At 36.7% G+C, this 20,163-nt stretch overlaps 2 protein-coding genes across 2 annotated transcripts in view; one reads left to right on the top strand and one right to left on the bottom strand.

The window, feature by feature from the left end:
- The first annotated feature begins 4,844 nt into the window (after positions 1-4,844).
- rasl11b (RAS-like, family 11, member B) lies at positions 4,845-9,032 on the top strand. The gene is made up of 4 exons (XM_081378882.1): positions 4,845-5,215; positions 5,354-5,410; positions 5,511-5,587; positions 6,679-9,032. The coding sequence occupies exons 1-4, from the start codon at positions 5,104-5,106 to the stop codon at positions 7,165-7,167; spliced, it is 735 nt and encodes a 244-aa protein (XP_081235008.1). The 5' UTR covers positions 4,845-5,103; the 3' UTR covers positions 7,168-9,032.
- Positions 9,033-9,247: 215 nt separating this feature from the next.
- The window catches only part of scfd2 (sec1 family domain containing 2), a 139,656-nt gene continuing 128,740 nt past the window's right edge, over positions 9,248-20,163 (bottom strand). Inside the window, exons 7-9 of the mRNA XM_081378879.1 lie at positions 17,128-17,262; positions 12,057-12,176; positions 9,248-9,609 (exon numbers count right to left, since the gene is read on the bottom strand). Of these exons, the coding sequence (XP_081235005.1) occupies positions 9,517-9,609; positions 12,057-12,176; positions 17,128-17,262 (348 nt within the window). The 3' untranslated portion in view covers positions 9,248-9,516. The remainder of the gene's footprint in view (positions 9,610-12,056; positions 12,177-17,127; positions 17,263-20,163) is intronic.

Here is a 20,163-nt window from a genome sequence, read left to right as displayed (position 1 = left end):
TGTCGCCATTGAGGTTAAGAGGACTTCACATTGCATTATGAATAAGGTGCTTGAATCAGACAGTGGCATACATCTTGATTTATCTATTAAAGCAGACACACATCAAGTGTAGGTAATTGTGTTAATGTGAGGGAGAGTGTGCACACATCAGCAGCATTAGAGGCAGACAGGCCTATAATCCATCTAAATCAGCCCATTCTATGTCCTGATGAGAACGCTGAATCCTTTCAACACTTCAAACACTTAACCTACATATTGCTAAAACTCTTTAACACTGTACCATTCACTTCACATTCTATACTGCATCTCTAATCCCTGTTCGCTCAGACCCCCCCTGCCTCACTGACTGCCCCCCTATAGGGAGGCTGTATTACCCCGGTACTGACCCGACGTCCCACCAGCTCTGTTGTTACCCTGTGTGAGTGACACCTCCCTGCTCATCTCCTGTCAACCAGGCCTCTCCTGATGTGGATTCTTCATGTCAAGTGTCCTATACAAATACACACAGAAATGCATTTTAAAAATCATAATCCCCCCTGAAACTGACAAATACACATGGCTACACACATTCATGCCCACCTCACCCTACGCTAACTAGGTGACAATTAGATGAAAGACCAGATTGGACGTGTCCTCAACAACATGTTAATAACTTAACGTTGCGCTCTGTCGTCACCTCTGACGAGTGTATTGACGCTTCCTGTTGTGCAGCACCTGGGCCTTTTGTTATCAGACAACATACTAATAGTTAACACAGGCTTATTAGCGTTGACAGTCAGAGGAGAACTGGTGCTAGCATTAGCATTATAGACAAGACACTATCAGTAAACACCGCTACAAGAGTGGGAACTTTTTCACAGATGTGAGAGGAAGCTTCTGTAAAATCTGTTAAAATTAACATGTCTGCTTGAACTGTGAGGGAATAAAATCAAGAAAATGTAAAAACTAATGTAGGTTAAAACAAAAACAAAACTGTCACACAGCCATTATGTAAAACACAGGATCTTAATTTTAACAAACAACAAGAGTTATTTTAATATTTCAGTTTTTACTGTATTTCTGATCAAATAAATTCAGCCTTGGTGAGCATGAGATATCTTTCAAAGCATTTAAAATTATATAATATTCTCCTATAATATTATATAATAATATATATTGTCGATGTGAATTCATACCTTCAATATAATTCTAAATATAATCTGTCTCTTCTCCCCTCCACTGTATCTCGTCCTTCTTTCTCAGAATCTTTCTCTCTTCTTTCTGACACCTAGGCAAAGGCCAAAATATCATTGTAGTGCTTAATGTTGACAGAAAAAACATACATTAATACAGTTGCAGTTTCCTTTCATGCTCATTAAACACACACCAGAGGCCTTAGAAGACATCCACTCATTTAAGTGGCTCTGATGTGGTGAACGAAGCTGTGAAAGGTGTGTATTTGAGCATGTGAGTGTTAACGTTCCATAGCTTGCAATGGCCTGTCGAATCAGCACCATCAGTTTCATATTTCAGCAAAGGCCTACTGTCATCATTCCTCTTATCATATATTCATACCAGCTCATAATCACGCAGGGCCCGCCGCCAGCATACCTGCACAGACTAACCCATGAGCGTGGACGAAAGACGGATGGGGGGATTTGAGAAAGTTATCAGATGCAAAACAGGCCATAGAAGATGTGAATTCTGTCATCGTTTCCTCACCCTCACGTCCTTCAAAACCTGTATGACTTATTTTCTTTTGTGCAAGTCAAAATGAGATATTTATAGCAGATGCTGGGAAAGTGAATGGAGACCACAGCTGTCAAGCTAGATTTTCAAGGCAAGATTAGTGAATAACAACTCAAATTCCTCAGTCAAAACTATTGTATGACTTCATAGACATGGGAAAATAGTACATGCAGTTTAAACTACTTTTATGATGCTTTTAATTTTGTGTCACTTTAGGAGCTTGACACCACTTTGATTAAATGTAAAAGAACAGCATGAATGTTCTTCAAAGAGTCTCATTTTACATTCCCCAAAAGAAAAAAATGTCACACATGCTTGAAACAGTGTTATTTTAGTATGACTTTTTATTTTTACTATTTCTTAATATTTTAATTAGTTCATTTTTTATATTTCCAGTTTTTTTTTTGCATGTCTGTTTTAGTAATATTAGCTCTGTTTTAGTAATTTTAGTAATTCAACTAAGTATTTTGCCAAGGCAACATTTCTAATTGTCATTTAAGTTTTTAATCTAATATTTATTCTTTATTTGATTTTAGCTTTCTTTCAATTACTGAAAATATTTTTACTAGTAGTTTTAGTCAATAACGGTTAGTGTTGTTACATGAGGGTGAGTAAATGATGAAATAAATTTCATTTGTAGGCAAACTATTCCTTTAAATTTGCTTTAACAATACACACACAAACAATCAAGAAGATTTAGTAGGCGAGAGACACAAATATTCATTATGAGATGCAGAGGAGTGCATGTTCAAAAACAAGGTTATACTTTGATCTTCTATACCTGATGAAACGAAAACCTCATAACGCTTCAGCACAATGACATTAAACACAAACGCTGCAAGATCAAACATTAGGAAGACTTCAGAGAGAAAAGCACTTAGGCAGTGTGTTAATTACTCTCATACAGTCTGACATTAACATTTCATGAGCATAGAACTCATACACTTGCACACACTAGCAATGATAACTGTCTGTATGTACATGTAATCAGAGTGGGGTTAGCATTCTGTATGTGTAGGGTGTTGGGGGCAGGGTCAATGGCTTCTCTGAGATGTCAGCATCCCTCAATGACACACACTACCCCCGACTACTGCTGAGGGACCAAGACAAGTCAGAACATGCTGAAGACACCAAAGCACACCCACACACTCTGTGATGCACTTACTGTATGCACGCTTGCCATCGGAAAAAACAAGCGATGTAGAGTTCCTACACTAAAGGAAAAGTTCTATGGAACACAATGTATCAATGTTTGTTTGTTTTTGTCTATGCAATGAGGTCCAATGTTGTTTTGGAGCCTTTGGACTTTCATTGTGGATGAAAACAGTCCTTTAAAATACCTTCTTTTGTATTCCACAGAAGAAAGAGAGTCATACAATTTTAGAATGGGTGAATAAATGATGACAGAATGTTCATTTTGGGTGAAGTACTCCTGATGTTTGGCATCAGTTGAACATATTGGAGAGTGCACTAAATAGAGCTGTTCAGTCCTGACATCAAACTTGGAAGGATAATTCGCTTTGGGTTTCCTCAGGAATCTCTATTGTTTTATTGGTGGTTGTCCTTAAGCAACAAAACTTAGATTTGAGGTATGACGTTCACTGTGTGCTAATGTTGTAGAACAAAATGTGAAAGTCTGTTAAAGTAGTGTTAAGTAGGCTACAGACCTTATTGTGCTCATAAATCGAAAACCACTATTCCACAAAAACAGTCTAAATTCCAGAGGGAACCCCAGGCTCAGAAGTGCTAAGTTTGAAGGACTGCAAGCTGAACAGAGATAAATGGTCTCTGTTCTCTTGCTCTTGAGCTTCTGGATGAAGACAAAAAACACTCCCCTGACTAAAGCATTCACTGATCTTTTGGCTGTACACCGAGTCTCATAACCGCTTGTCATGTAAACACACGGTTGAATATGTCAAACATTTTGACTTTTGATGTTTAATGGCCAATCTATACAGCAAGCTAGCACAATAAGCTCTGATTCATCATAGAAATATGCCGTTTTGCCAAATACACAGATTTAGGAAAATAGAGATGGTGAGAACATAAAACTGAAAGCAATACAATACAATATTACAATAAACACTATAACTCCATGAGCGCATGCATACAGAAAAATACTATCGAGGTATGAGCTCTGCCTGTTACTGAAAGAGGACATTCGTGCATCTGTTTTTCGAAACCTTTTAGAAACCAACCAAAGCTTGATCAGCATTTTCAATGCAGAATTTTTTTATTCATTTACTTTATTAATTTATTTGTGTTTTTCCTGACACTGTTTTTACTGTGTATCATGCTATGACAATATCGCATGCAAAACAATCATGGCAATAAACTTTGACATTTAAATTATATATATATATATATATATATATATATATATATATATATATATATATATATAATATATATATATAATATATATATATATATATATAATATATATATATATATATATATATATATATATACACATATATATATTCTTTTTTTTTACCGTGAATTTATATGCATTTAGTAGTGTTTTATACATTTATTACTCAGAGAGAGAGAGAGAGAGAGAGAGAGAGAGAGAGAGAGAGAGAGAGAGAGAGAGAGAGAGAGAGAGAGAGTCATTTATTTTCTTACAGGTCCTGGGGCGAGTCTATGGGGAAGCTGATCAATAGCTTATTCTCATCGGCTAGGCTAAAGAAAAACAACACACACTTTGCAAGTGACACGTTAAGCGCTTAGAGAGATCATTGAGACAAGATAACATTCTCATTACACGCGTTTGAAGTCACATTTACAATTGACCGATAACCATTCAAAACCTCCAGTATCTACAGGCTATGTTGCTAGTTTTGTAAAACAACATCTAATTTTCCTCCTCAGCAGCGTCTTTTAGGGCAGGCTTTGCCTCCAGGTTTAATCATAGCTACAGGCTATATGGCTAGTTTTGTAAAACAACATCTCATTTTCTTCCTTAGCAGCGTCTTTTAGGGGAGGTTTTGCAGAAGCGACTGTCAGTTTACACGGGTATTCTCCATCTTTTTTCCAGTTAAAAACAGCTCGCGCATACACGTGAAGGAGTGGGCGGGGCGAGGGAATGTGACCGTTGTCTGCAGTAGCCAATCAGAGCCGAGTGCATCTGTGGCTGTATAAATAAACCCAAGCTCCCGTCTCGGCTGAGTCGGCTCAGTAAACCAAGTTACAGTCTTGGTGAGATCAGCTAGTAGGAGTTTGGACAAAATTCACCGACTTTATCATTGAAAGACAACATTTGCTTGTATGCCGTCGACTAACTTCGATTCTGACATTACTTGTACGGTGTCTGTGGATTTTTCGTAGTAGTTTGTCATCGTAGGCTTTGGATAGTGTCTTTCTTTTGTCAAAATGCGTCTCATCCAGAACATGTCCACCATCGCGGAGTACCCGAGCGCCGAGTGCCCGTCCAACCGGGTCATAAAGATCGCAGTGATCGGCGGAAGTGGGGTCGGCAAAACCGGTATGTTTGTGGAACAGTTTTACAGAATTTTAAAGCTCATAATAATGTCTATAATAGTATAATATTACAAAAACTAATTTAGTGTACATTCGTGTCTTATATGATATTCATGTCCATTTCTTGCCTTTTCCCGTGCAGCGCTGGTGGTTCGTTTCCTCACTAAGCGGTTCATTGGTGACTACGAGAGAAACGTGGGTAAGTTTTTCATCTTTCTAAGGCAACTGATTTAGTAAACACCATTTAAACTCAGTAGTGATATTGTCAAATGTATTAATCTGCATTTTTTGTATCACAGGCAACCTGTACTCAAGAGAAGTGCAGATAGACGGAGAACAACTGGCCATTCAAGTTCAAGACACACCTGGGGTTCAAGTAAGTATGCGCGATACAGGAACAGTAGTTCCTAATGCGATTGAATGTCACTTTTTTTTTTTTTTTTACCGTTATGTGCTCTCAGGGCATCTTTCCCACGCCGCTTTTTCACGGGTGAGAAGTGTAGAATGAGCGCATACCTTCGCCTTTTGTCTTTTAGCGCTTCCTTTGTGTTTTTCCGGGTTTGTGTTTAACACTTGGGGTTAATTGGCCAGCGGGATGCCTACTGTTGCACTCCTATATGGGGGTAGTGCATTCATGTACTGCAGCTTGACGAAAATTAGACTTATTTCCTCGAAATCGAATCGGTTCTTTCGAACAGTTCTTTTTCAAATAAACGGTTCGCACGGGATCGTTGTATTGACATCGCTGCGTGTCCTCCTCCTCACCTCCCGTTTATTGTAATTTCATGTGTTCTACTTGCTTGTTGCAGCAATAAACATTTACAATAAACATTGCTAAAATTCAACGGTTGACATGTTTAAAAATATATATATTTAAACCAACAGTTTCATGTCGAGTTTCGAACTTTATTATGAGCCGGTTCATGAAAAAGATTCGACTCCTCCAAAGAATGATTCGCTGCAGCGCTGTGGGATATTTGTAGCAGTGGTTGGGAGGTTTTGCTGCTTCAGCAGGGCTCAGCGGGTTTAGGGATATGAATAAGCACTTCAGAACAGTTACAGTAGACCAGCCCATCTAAATTATCCCTCTGCGTTTCAAAATTAGAGAATGGATTTTAATTCAATTACAGGGCACTTCTTTCAAGATGTCTTTAGCCAGAGATTTTAGTGCCAAGTTTGGCATGCAAGGCTCTTTTCCTAAACCAGGCAGTCGTCCAAAACCACAAAATGCCTTTTATTTTTGGACTAGGGTGAAAGACTCTGTAAGTTTAGGCGGTCAAATCTCACACTTTTGTGTAACAACAATCGTAATAGCCAATAGCAAAATACTTTTCCAGCTTAAAGTTCTCAATCAGCATTGCTTTACATATTATCGCTCACACCTCATTAGTTCTATTATTGAAGGAAATGAGTAAACTAACCAGACATGTTACATAACTGACAAATGTGCTTATTTTTTTTCTTCAGGTGAACGCTAATGGATTGAGCTGCACTGACCAGATGTCTCGCTCCATTCAATGGGCGGACGCCGTAGTTATGGTGTATTCCGTAACCGACTGCCGAAGCTTTGATCACATCGGCCAGCTCCACCAGCTTGTTCTCCGCACCCATACGGATAGGTCCTTGCCAATCATCCTAGTGGCCAACAAAGCTGATCTTCTCCATGTGAGGCGTGTGGATGCTCAAGAAGGTCCCCTGCTGGCTTCAGCGCTGGGATGCTCCTTCTACGAGGTGTCCGCCAGCGAGGACTACAGCCAGGTCCACGGTGCCTTCCATAGACTGTGTGTGGATCTGGCCAAGCAGCAGCCTCAGACCCCCATCAATGCAGCTTCATCTGGAACAGAGAAGAAAAGATCTCCCCTCATTCCCAGGCCCAAATCCCCCAACATGCAAGACCTGAAGAGGCGCTTCAAACAGGTGCTGTCGGCCAAGGTCCGGACCGTCACTTCAGTGTGAAGAGGGTTTGAACACCAGCAGGATAAAGGGCACGATTAAGAGAAAATGCTCTAAGGAGAGATGATCTTGAGAGCAGCCATGCTGAATGTATAGATCTCGCTCCTTGGACGTTCTTGAGATCCGTTGATGATCAGCAGACCGGTTCCAAACAGAGGCCCCTGAAACTTGACCTCTGATTGCGTCATGGTCGCTGAAAAAACAAAACAAAAAACCAAGCAGAGTCTGGTAGATTTTCACATGACCATCCCAGTGCTGGTGGACACTTGTGTTGCTGTCACTTATCCATGTGGACACAGCAGGATTCTGGGAGACGTGGTCGCATCGCCTTAAAGAGGGACAGTGCAACGAGAGTGAACGACTGAATGGAACAGATGGAGACTCATAGAAACACTATTGACACTCTGTCTTACCTGTGAACCTTTAAGACACAATTCTCTTGGTAACAGAGATGGTAAAGGCCGCAAAACAGACTATTTTAAGAATTGCTTTTCTGAAAGGCATGGGAGAGAGGGAGTTTTTTTGTTCCTCCTTGTGGTCAAGGCTTTTACGGGCTGAATGCAGGCATTGTGAAAGGACAAGGCACTCAAGCTAAGCATATAAAGAAAGAGAGAGTGTGTGTGTGTATCTCTTACAGCCCTGCTCTTGTGTACAAGGCCAGAATGTTTCTCCTGGTTTTATGTAAAACTGCTTTGTGCCACTTTTTTATAGTGGAGTAGAAGATTTTCTCTGTTTAAATGCACTTTAAAAAAAGCCAAAGGGCTGAAGCTCAGAGTTATTTATTTATGGTATTTGATTGTGATTGGAAATAAAGAGTTGTTTTAATAAAATAACTGTTTCTGAATTTTTAAGCACACTTTCAACCTATACACTCTACTATACACACACATTCATCCTGTTTAAACTGTGACTGGACACACAATGAAATTCTATACTAAATCAATTTAGCTGAATTTTCAATGGAGCCTTGAGAGATAAGGCCAGTTTACAAGGTCTATATTATCAGTGTATGATATTACGCTTTAAAATGCAACAACCCCGTTCATATTATATACACTACCATTTTTTAACAAAGTGACAATTAATTGACTTACTTGATACACTAAGTTGATCAAAAGTGACAGTAAAGATTTCTATTTCAAATAAATGCTGTTCTTTTGAACTTTCTTTTCATCAAAGAATCTTTTTCCACAAAATTATTATGCAGCACAACAGTTTTCAGATAAACGCAGTCTAGGTAAGTATAAGAGCCTTCTTAAAAATATTTTATTTTAAAATTATGCTATACTACATATTTTTAATGCTGAAGATTTCTACATGGTAAAAGTGAACAAACTACCAAGACCCCATTTAAACATTTAAAAAAAATCAAGCTATGCATGTGTGTGAAGAGAATGTAAGGATAAAGGTGTAAAAAATGAAATTGGGAGGAACCTAACTCGTAACTTCAAGTGTTTTTAGCATCTTTGTAAGACACCTGCTAGGGTAATCGTTTTTTGGCAAATGCGAAACACAAACTCAAAACTTCTGAGAGAGAGTGAGAGAAACGCATATAGAAGCATGTAGGTTACAACGTTTGTGTCTATTTTTTTTTTAGAAACACACACACTTGGATATGTGGTTTATGGGGACTCTATAGGCGTAATGATTTTTATACTGCACAAACTATATATTTTGTCCCCTTACATTAACCCTACCCCTAAACCTACCCATGACAGGAAACTTTTGCTATTTGAATTGAATTTTATAAAAAACAACAACATAGCCTCTTTATAGACAGCTGAGTAAAGTGTTAAGTGTGAGAAAGTGAAGGAAGCATAGAGAGAGCTGTCCCCACCCTTTTTGACCTGTGCCCTCTCCCCATCTGTCACTTCTCCAACAGCCTCACAAAGTGAGTGAAGGATGAAGAGGGAAGATCCTGTGAGAATCAACACATGGCTGATTGTAAGAACTGAACTGCAGAATGTGTTGTATCTGGCAATGGCACAACAAAAATTTTGTGAAATGTGAATCTACATGCTGTACAGACTGTGAAAAAATTATAATAATAATAAGTTTGTGCACACAAACTGTACACATGAGCAAAAGGCCAACCATAAGACTTTATTTAAGGGAAATAATTATTTATTTTTTTCCTTGGAGGGTCATTGGTCATAAAACAAAATGTGAAAATATTGGAATGGGTTGTTTTTTTAAATTAAACTGAACAGTAGTCTGTTCTGTATATGCATTAAACCTTGTTAAATGTGCAATTTTTTGATCGGTTTCATCTGAAACTCATCTGACACACAAAAGGCAAACTATGTTGGATAGAATCTATTTAACAGCCAGAAGTGTGTGTGTTCAGTCCCTTCACACTCCAATGTCAGGTTTGAGCCTGTCAGTGTTGAAGAGTAAGTGAGGGACATCGGAAGGTCTCAGTAGCCTAGTAGACATTACGAATACCTGAGAAAAGACAAAAGACATAGATTAGACAGTTATACTGAACAGGACTATTTATTCATACCTGAATCATTCTAACCCCCAACTTTCAGAACAGCAAACTTCATTAAAATGACTCTAGTCTTCAGTGTTGCATGATTATTCAGAAATCATTGTAATATGCTGATTTTGGTATCATCAGTGTTGAAAACAGTTGTTAATATTTTTGTGGAAACCATAATACATTTTGTTTTTCAGGATTCTTTGATGACTAAAAAAGTTCTAAATACATTATAAATGTCTTTACTATCACTCAGTGCATCTCTGCTGAATAAAAGTATGTACTGACATATATATATATATATATATATATATATATATATATATATATATATATATATATATATATATATATATATATATATATATATATATATATATATATATATATATATATATATAAAAAAAAATAATAATCTGCAAAGTGGACCAGACTAGACGCAACAATCAAAAGTCTGGCTCTGCAAGATTATTAGCTTACATGTTATTAACCAGGTCTTGAGGATGAATAGACAGCACATAACTGCACCTGGTGACGCATGTGCTGAGGTAAGTACATGCTTTGTGTTCTATGGTGAAAGATGATTTAGCTCGTCTGAGACCTTCATTTAGAAAATCACTTCAAAAGGGCTTTACAGAATGCCCGGTCCTTGTCACTCCCCTGGGCATCTTGTTAAGTTTGTCAAGTTTGGTGCAACTTCATTTAGTACATGACACCCTAAATTCCAATCTGTGTCTCTGTCTCACACTAGCGCAGCTGTGGGCCTGGGTCAGGCTATGTGTGGGCTTTCTGTTCTATAAGGGTCCACTCTGTGCTTTCATTATGTTTGATTTATTCATGACATGACACTTTGATCAACAAAACTCCTTTCATACTGACTCGACCCAGTTACATCTCTATTCACTCATGAGTGCAGATACACGCACACTCCAATCAAGTCTGAGTAAATGATACAGAAAAAGAGAAGCAGAGAGAGACAGAGAAAACAGGAGAAAGAGAGATGTGGGTTCCTTTAAATGGGCCAAATGAATACAAGAGAGATGAGGAACAGACAAAGAATACATTCAAAACATAAACACAATGGTATACCTCACGATTTTTTTCATTTCATAATGTCAATTTTTGATTTATAGGTATTATTTCAACCACAACAACAACAACACTGGAAACATGTTAACCAGGTATGAGAAAGTATGACAAGTTAAAATTTCATTTACAATACCGTTAAAACTTTTGGGGTTCATTTATTTGATACAAAATACAGTTTACACTTTATTTTAAGGTGTCCTTGTTACAATGTAATTATACATCTAAGTACTGAGTAATAACTACATGTACTTACTTTAGAGATTAGAGAATTAGGATTAGGGTTCCTTGCATGTAATTATGCATAATATATAGTTATTACTAGTAACATATAGCATATATATGGAAGCTTGTTTCCGCCACTGAATAATAAATAAATAATATTAATTGCGACTTTTTATCTCACAATTCTGACTTTTTTTCTCACAATTGCGATATATCAAGTCAGAATTGTGAGAAATAGTCGCAATTCTGAGAAATAAAGTCGCAATTGTGAGATATAAAGTCGCAATTCTGAGAAATAAAGTCGCAATTGGGAGATATAAAGTCAGAATTGCATGATATAAAGTCGCAATTGCGTGTTATAAAGTCAGAATTGTGAGATATAAACTATTCGGAGGTAAAAAAAAAAGAATAAAAAAAGTGTATTTTTTTTCCTTAGAATTGGACTTTATATCTCACAATTGTGAGAAAAGATGTCAGAATTGCGAGATATAAACTCGCAATTATGTGTTATAAACTCAGAATTGCGTGATATAGTCAGAATTCTGACTTTCTAACACGCAATTGCGACTTTATTTCACGCAATTCTGACTTTATATCTCGCAATTCTGAGAAATAAAGTCAGAATTGCGAGATGTAAACTCGCAATTGTGAGATAAAAAGCTGCAATTATCTTTTAAAATGTTTTATTTTGTGGCGGAAACAAGCTTCCATACATATATAACAAGGACACTGTAAAATAAAGTGTTACCAAACTGTAATATTGTAAAATATTATCACAATTAAAAATTACTATTCTCTATTTGAATATATTTTTTAAATGTAATTTATTCCTGTGATGGAGAAGCTGAATTTTCAGTATCATTACTTCAGTCTTCAGTGTCACATGATCCTTCAGAAATCATTATCATATGCTGATTTGCTGATCAAGAAACATTTCTTAATATTTTTGAGGAAACCATGATTAAAAGAAAATACTGTAACTTAATAAAAGTTAATTCAAAAATAATAATAAAAAAATAATAATAACCCTTACTGACCCAAAGTTTTGAACGGTAGTGTAATAGATAAAGAATGATTAAAAAAGGGTGCGACTCCCCACCTGAGTGCCTGACTTATGGCTAGAGACAACTTCACGAATGAGGCGGAGCTCTGATGGCGTGACCCCGCCCACCAGGAAGAGAAACAAGAGTGGATGATCACTTGGGTGGGGTCGGTTGACCTGCAGGGAAAGAGAAACACCAAAAGGAAATAAACTGAGAACATGAGTTGAACATAAATTGAAGTTATACAAACACTGACTGCTTCGTATAAAATATATCAGACCAAGGGTCTTAAAGGCTTTGGGTTAAGCTTTAAATGTGGAGCATAAAGAACTTAAAGATCTTTGGATATTAATTTGCATTCAATGAATCAGCTAATTCAATTGTACTTTATCTCTTCAATATCTCCTGCTCTGAACCCTCGTTATTTTTTTTTAAACCAATTTAAAGTCCATCTGAGGTCTATCTTTTATTTTTTTCAAATGTATGTTTTTCCTTTAATCATTTTGGTTGTGCTGCTTTAAAGGGGATGAAATTAGAGACAACTTCTCAGAAAGGATTTTGACATTCTGGCAGTGTTCTGTGCAGAAGCACAGTAAAACCGCTGTGAAGCGGTGTCTCTCAATTCATCCCACTGAAAGCACCGCAGCTACAGCCATCAAAACACTGGTTTTGTAACAAATTCACTGCATTCAACAATACAATTACTGTCAAACCGATAGGAAACAGCCTACTGCGAGCAATGTCCTAGTTACTATATACACAGTGTGAATAAAATAAAATTTAGGGCTGTGGAACGATTAATCGCGATTAATCGCATCCAAAATAAAAGTATGTGTTCACATAATATATGTGTGTAATACTGTGCATAATTATTTTGTATATATAAATACACACACATGCATGTATATATTTAAGAAAAATGTGTTTTTATATATAAAATATTTATATATAATATAAATTATATATATATATATATACACACACACACAGTATATTTAAGGAAATATTTCTTAAATATATACATGCATGTGTGTGTATTTATATACAAAATAATTATGCACAGTATTACACACATATATTATGTGAACACATACTTTTATTTTGGATGCGATTAATCACGATAAATCGTTTCACAGCCGTAATTATATTTTTTTATACATATTAGATATATTGGTATTTAGCTTATTTATTTGTTGAACGTACAGTATGTCAGTGACCATCATATATGTGCAGATGGAGGTCTACGGCTGTTGCCTGGTCTCACAATGTTTTTTCCCCACAGCATCTCATCTGTGATCGCTGTGTTTTTAAAATGGCAGTTAAAAATAGATAAGACTTTGTGTTCTGGTCCATTTTAACGCTTTCTGTCCATCTGTTTTTGAACACAGTAATGCCTCTCATGTGAACATCCCCCAAGAAACCTGATGACATCAATCCATCGTAATTACATGGGGCTTCCCTAAGTAGGAACAAACAATTATGCAATATTGCACATCCCTGTATATATTGTATAATTTAGAGCTCAGTTGGATGCCTGGGTCAGGTCAAGACTGAACACTTCCACATTCACAGCAGGAGCATATTTCAGAACACACACACACACACACACACACACACACACACACACACACACACACACACACACACACACACACGAACGGACACGCGGACACAAGCACGCTTTTGCGCACATGGGGTGCAGCTGTCTGTGCCTGGTCCAGTGGACAGAGAGCTAGCCTTGGATTGGCTGACAGAAAAATTGAGTGGTGAATAACAATCAGGCAATTAGGGATGCACACCCAGGAGGGCGGATCTCAGGACAGGGGCTGTGCTGCCACGTGCAACTCAGGACCCTAAACCGGCATGGACAAACATGTGTAACACAGACAGAAAGAGAAGGACAAATGGATAAAAAGAAATGTATTTGGTAATATGTGCCTCTGGGAAAATGAGCGAGCGTGATAAATGGGTGCAGATAAAAAACAAAGCGAGAGACCTTCTGCCTTTTCTTCATTTCATTTAAATATTTGATATAAATTATATATCTATCCACACTCCCCAGACGCATGTGGGTGTTTAATGGAGGACACCAGCATGCAAATCAAGTGAAGAGTATGTTAAAGCCATGTGTGCCGTAAACTGGAGCATTATTAGGCAATGTCATACACACTTATCAGGTGTTATCAGGTAATACATAGGCTACTATACTTGCAAAGTGAATAACAACAGCATAAAAACACAAGGATGGCCTCACACATGTATCCCAGAGGGGGAAAGCACACAGCACGTCCATGTGTATCAGTATAAACACGTTCACACACATTTTAGAGAGAACAGAGAGAGCAAGAGGACGGCTTTCAGGGAGAAACATCTTCTGATTAACATAGTATCCAAACGACCTTTCATCCAAATTAAGTCACATATCCCCTAAACACATTGCGAAAAATTTAATAATGCAAACAGTGACACAGAGGATTCACAGGCCTCTAAAGCAGTGGATGGACAGAAAATTTGCTTAAAAATCAAGCACATTTTATTTGTACACATTTTTTCAAAGCTGCTTTACAGTAAATCATAATGTGATTTTTTCGAATATCTTAATATCGTCATGCTTTATAGTCACATTCATCAGATTAGAGCTGTTAGTTTTACATTTTGCGATTATAAACAATCAAGCAGCTGAGATTTTCTATATAATATTAATATATATCGCTTTACAGTTGGTATACTGTATGTATGCATGCACATAAAGTTGGACATACTGTAGGTCTACATATACATATATACATATACATATATATATATATATATATATATACACACATACATATATATATATACATATATATATATAGTTGTAACGAGTGGTTATTTCAGTCAAAGTTGCTCTTCTATCAGCTTGAATCAGTCGGCCCATTCTCCTCTGACCTCTAGCATCAACAAGGCATTTTCGCCCACAGAACTGCCGCATACTGGATGTTTTTCCCTTTTCACACCATTCTTTGTAAACCCTAGAAATGGTTGTGCGTGAAAATCCCAGTAACTGAGCAGATTGTGAAATACTCAGACCGGCCCGTCTGGCACCAACAACCATGCCACGCTCAAAATTGCTTAAATCACCTTTCTTTCCCATTCTGACATTCAGTTTGGAGTTCAGGAGATTGTCTTGACCAGGACCACACCCCTAAATACAACTGCCATGTGATTGGTTGATTAGATAATTGCATTAATGAGAAATTGAACAGGTGTTCCTAATAATCCTTTAGGTGAGTGTGTGTATATATATATATATATATATATATACATATATATCAAGCTTAATAAATAGAGTTGTGAGATAGTATTTGCTATGTCTCTTTTCTAAGCTTGCGCCCTCTGCATAAGCCTAAACTCATTCCAAAGTAGGAAAGAAATTACTGTAATTTACGCTCAACAAGGAATAACAGTCAATGTCATAATGGTTCCTTTTCTGAAATGAGACATCCTCGATGACATGTAGCCAACAAATGTGACCTCAGGAGGGCACAGCCTTCGAAATGAGACACAGCAATAGTTTCAATTATGTGACAAATGTACAAATGTCATTTTTTTTTATGTGGAGCTCAATATCCACTTCATCAACATTATAATCAATAAACTCATGAACGGAATAAGATATTTTCACCAAACTTGACACACAAATGTAAGAGCTCATTCTGTGGTCGTGTGAAAAAGCACGCGGCGACTGGCGATTTGGTGGCGCTATAACATGGGAAAAAAATAAAGGCTATAACTACGCAACCCTAAGTCTGCTTGACTTGAAAATTAGCATGTGGTGTCCTCGTCCAAGGTGCCAAGAATGACTTACATATATAATTATATATATATATATATATATATATATATATATATATAGTGCTATGCATAAGTTTAGACACCCATACTAAAGTTGACTAAAAAGAGGAATAAAAAATCATCTTTTGGAAACTGAACTTAATGCCTTATTTTGTCAAGTTTATAGTCTAGTTAGTATCCTCAGTCTTGTCTTGTTTTACCCCATTGTGGGCTTTATTTTCCCCTTTTTGCTTATAATAAATCGTGTTTAGTGTACTTAGTCTGCGCCTGGGTTCTCCTTCCTCATCATCATAACAGCACCCTGTATTTTAAGGAAGAACATTTGTTTATTTACGATACATTATTCATTCACAAAGAAAATTGGTGTCCTTAAAGGTTGGATTTTTCCTAATTTTTTAAATTAAGGCATTAAGTTCAATTTCCAAAAGATGATTTTTTATTTCTCTTTTTAGTCAACTTTAGCATGGGTGTCTAAACTTATGCATAGCACTGTATATATATATACAGTATAAAACACAATTTTTTTTTATTCAACATTTGTAAATGGGAAGTTTTATATTTCCATTTTTAATTTGATTATGCTGTTTGGATGCTTCATGGGATTGTAGGGATTTTGGTTAAAATCTAAGTTTTTAGTGTTGTGATGCACCTCATAGCTGACTGGCTTTTGAAATCCCTAAGGATAAAATAAATGGAAAAAATATATCCGGAACCAAAATGCCTCTGAAAAAGGGGCCAGGCACTGTTGCACTCTATTCCCCGATTACAACTTTCGTCAATAGCAACGCCAAATAGCATACCGCCCATTAGGGTGTCTGAAGCCAGCGCATCTTATGTTTAATGTTCGCCGGTTCCCGCCTCCTCATTCCCTTATCAACAAACCTTGTTACAACATTACATGAGAGTGTTTAGCACTCCATAATGCTCACATCACCCCATTTTGGGTATAGATAGAAAAAAATTACTCCAAATGAGCACACTTTTGGACTAAAAGCCCTAAGGGATGTCGTTTAGTAAAGCACTCTGATGAGAAGTGTACAGGGAGTTTTTTTCCCCTCAGTGGATGCATAAGAGGCTCCATTTCATATTAAAGGCATAGACGTTTCGATTTTGCATACCTCCTGACAAAAATTTGAAAATTGTCAGCACTATAATAAAACAAAACAAGGTCAAAAATTTAATTCAAGATATTACAATTTCTACTGATGTTTAGTTAGTCAAGATTAAATCAAGACTTTAAAAATAAAGACTATTATTAGCTTGAAAGAAAAAGTATGTTTGAGTGTGAATTACCTTCATGAACATGCTAAAGCCAGTCTTGAGAAGGTCAGTGAGTCCCCCCGACATGTGCTCTACATCAGGGCATTCACGTCTGTCTGTGTGGAAGATCTCCTCCAGCACCTGCTTAAGCAATGGCCGGTATGTTGCCTATAACAACAACAACAAAAACAGCATATTGTATGTGTATCAGATACATTTCTGGAGAAATTAAAAAATTTGAGGAATTATGCAAAAACAAAAAAATACTGGGAAGAAAAGCCTGTTCTCCCAGTCACAAACACTTCTCTGGCACCCTGCAGTGTATGTTGATTTCAAATTGGCCCATTAGTATGCAAAAAGCACAATCTTTCTTTTCGAAGAAAAAGCCTGATTCAAGAAAACCCCAAGAGGTACATATTTACAACTAAGTGATATGAGAAGAATAACAATGTTAACAAAAAGTTCAACAGTGTAAGCATCATTTACAGAGACAAACAAGAAAACAAATTTTAAATAGGCCTGCCAAAACACTGTTCTATTTTCAGATCGATATATAAATATATATAAAACCAGAAAAGGGACATGAACCAGTACTGAACCTTGAGGTACACCATAGTTGCAAAAGATTAAGCTGACCAGTTGTTGTTCTGAATACTACGACAGATGGCATTGTGGGTAATATTAAAACAATGGCTTACAGTTTACGGAGCCATCAACTCAGCATGTGTGTGATGAATGTATAATTAACTTTTTTTTTTTTTAACATAACTGACACAGCGCTCTCAAACAAAAATGCGGTCTAGTTATTTTCTTTGTTTGGTGCTATGATAAATACATTATCATTCACAAGCAATTTACTTTGCAACAAAAAGAACATAGCAAGATGATAGAAAAAAACAAGTGCAATAGTGTGGGCTGTCATACTGGAAAATTGAAAAATTATATTCCCCATTTTCAGCAACAATTTTTCCCATCATAGTGTTCCTGTAATGTTCTGTTTCCTGTGTGGCGAGTGAGTGTAGGAGCTGACAAAAGCAGGTTTAAAAGTGTTGTTTAGGATAGTTATTATCTGCTGCATAAAGCATCAGCGGGGGCCAGAAGACTCAGTAATATGATGATTCATGGTTTTCCTGAATATGAACGTACAGCCTCAGGACACTCTAATCAACCCCTACTGTTTTTAACTGAAATAAGCACGTTTGTTGGGTTCAACACGGATCCTGATCTAACAGCCTGAGCAATTTACACTGGCATGTTTTTTTGTGTGAAAGTGTGTTCGAAAAAGGAGGAGCATTCATGTTAAACAGATGTGTTTTTGCATTTAGGTGTTTTTAAAAGGAAGCAGAAAAAGTAGCAGCTCTCTAAGCCTACAATGTGTTTCCCTAGGGCTGTCAACTGATTCAAAGTTTTAATAGAATTCAATTAACTCTATGATATGCTGATTAACTAACTGAATTAATCCAATGAATTAATATATTAACATATACTGAATTAATCACAATTAATTGCATATATAACATACGCTAGGAAAAGTCAAATGGACATATCACTGTGGTGGAGGATTAAAGCACTGAATAGACATCAGAAAAAGTGGTGTTGGAAGTCAAAATATTGCTTATTTCCATACCAGTAAAAAAAGAAAGAAAAGTTTGATCATATTGTGTTTTTAGCTTGGCAAATGTTTTATATTTGGTCTAAATATGTGTCTTTCAAACATATTTGCCCAATGTGTCTCTCAGTGTCAAGTTTGACTTTGAAAAACTTTAAATTTGAAAATGCCTTTTGTTTTGTGGCACTGGCGAGTTTATGAAATCCATGAAATGCCCTAGTATTCCAGAAAGTTGACATGACCTGACCTGCTCCACCTCACACATCCAGATGCAGATTTCCAGTAATCACACATACTTCTTCACATACTTCACAATTCTGCTTTTACCATAAAAGAGTGATGAAACTCTGCCATTTATTAACAGACCTTCCCACTACAAATGTGCCCATTTAAGGGGCGAGACACTTTGCTTATCATAGGAACATATAAATAAAAACACAACAGGGAGAAAAAACAATGCAGAATAAACACACATATGTGCCCTGCAGTCACAATACACAGCCTGAAAGGAAAACACCCACATTTCCAATAATTGGATATGCACTTTGTCATGTTTAGTCATCTAATGACTCATTTTGGAACCCACTACCACCATTATTACAAACACAAAACCATTAAATTAATTGTATTTATGCCAACACAAAACAATCATTTGCCTTTCCAGGTCACGGTGACAAGCATGTAATGTGTTCGTCAGCAGATGAAGATGAGGTGCTGAGGGAGGAAATGAGCTATGCTGAGTCAGTCTCTATTGCTCAATATATGTAAATATACTGTAAACAAAGAAAAATCATATTAATTGAGGGTGATTATTTATAAATAACTAAAATTAACATGGATTAACTCATATCCAAATTCCATAATAAGTGACCAAGTGAAATGAAAAAGAATAAAAAGTATATAAGTGAAAAATAAGTGAAAAATGAATGCAATGTAATGTTTACACTAAGGTTTAAAAGTTTGGGGTTTGTATAATTTTTTTAAATGCTTCTGAAAATCTGCATTTATTTGATCATAAAAAGTTATATTATGAAATATTAGTTTTAAATAATTCTTCAGAAATGATTCTATGCTGATTTGGTGCTTAAAGCTACACTGTGTAATTTTTTAAGTTGATTCTTAGCAAAAAACACTTTGTTCTTTCAAAATGATATGTGCTCATTAATGTGTAATTACTTCTACCAACTAACTAACATTCTCGTAAGCGCAGAGTCTGCCATTTAGAATACATACGAGCGAGTCGCTCGATTGGCGGCAGCCATGTTGCGCCTCCATCTTGAAAATACATTAGCCAAAGAGGGACATACCTGTAAATTCAAGCTTCGCCTTTTACGTTTTGTGGCACCGTGACGAATGCGAGGGGGAGATTACTCGCGACTGCCGGCAGATTGGAAATAATACGGCCACCGTAGGAGTTAAAACGCCCTCGGAATGGGAGGGGCTAGAAAGTAATATTCAGT

This window comes from Scardinius erythrophthalmus (assembly GCF_964197995.2).
Source record: "Scardinius erythrophthalmus genome assembly, chromosome: 11".
In the NCBI taxonomy this organism is placed as follows: Eukaryota; Metazoa; Chordata; class Actinopteri; order Cypriniformes; family Leuciscidae; genus Scardinius; species Scardinius erythrophthalmus.
This window is presented reverse-complemented; position numbering and strand designations above follow the sequence as displayed.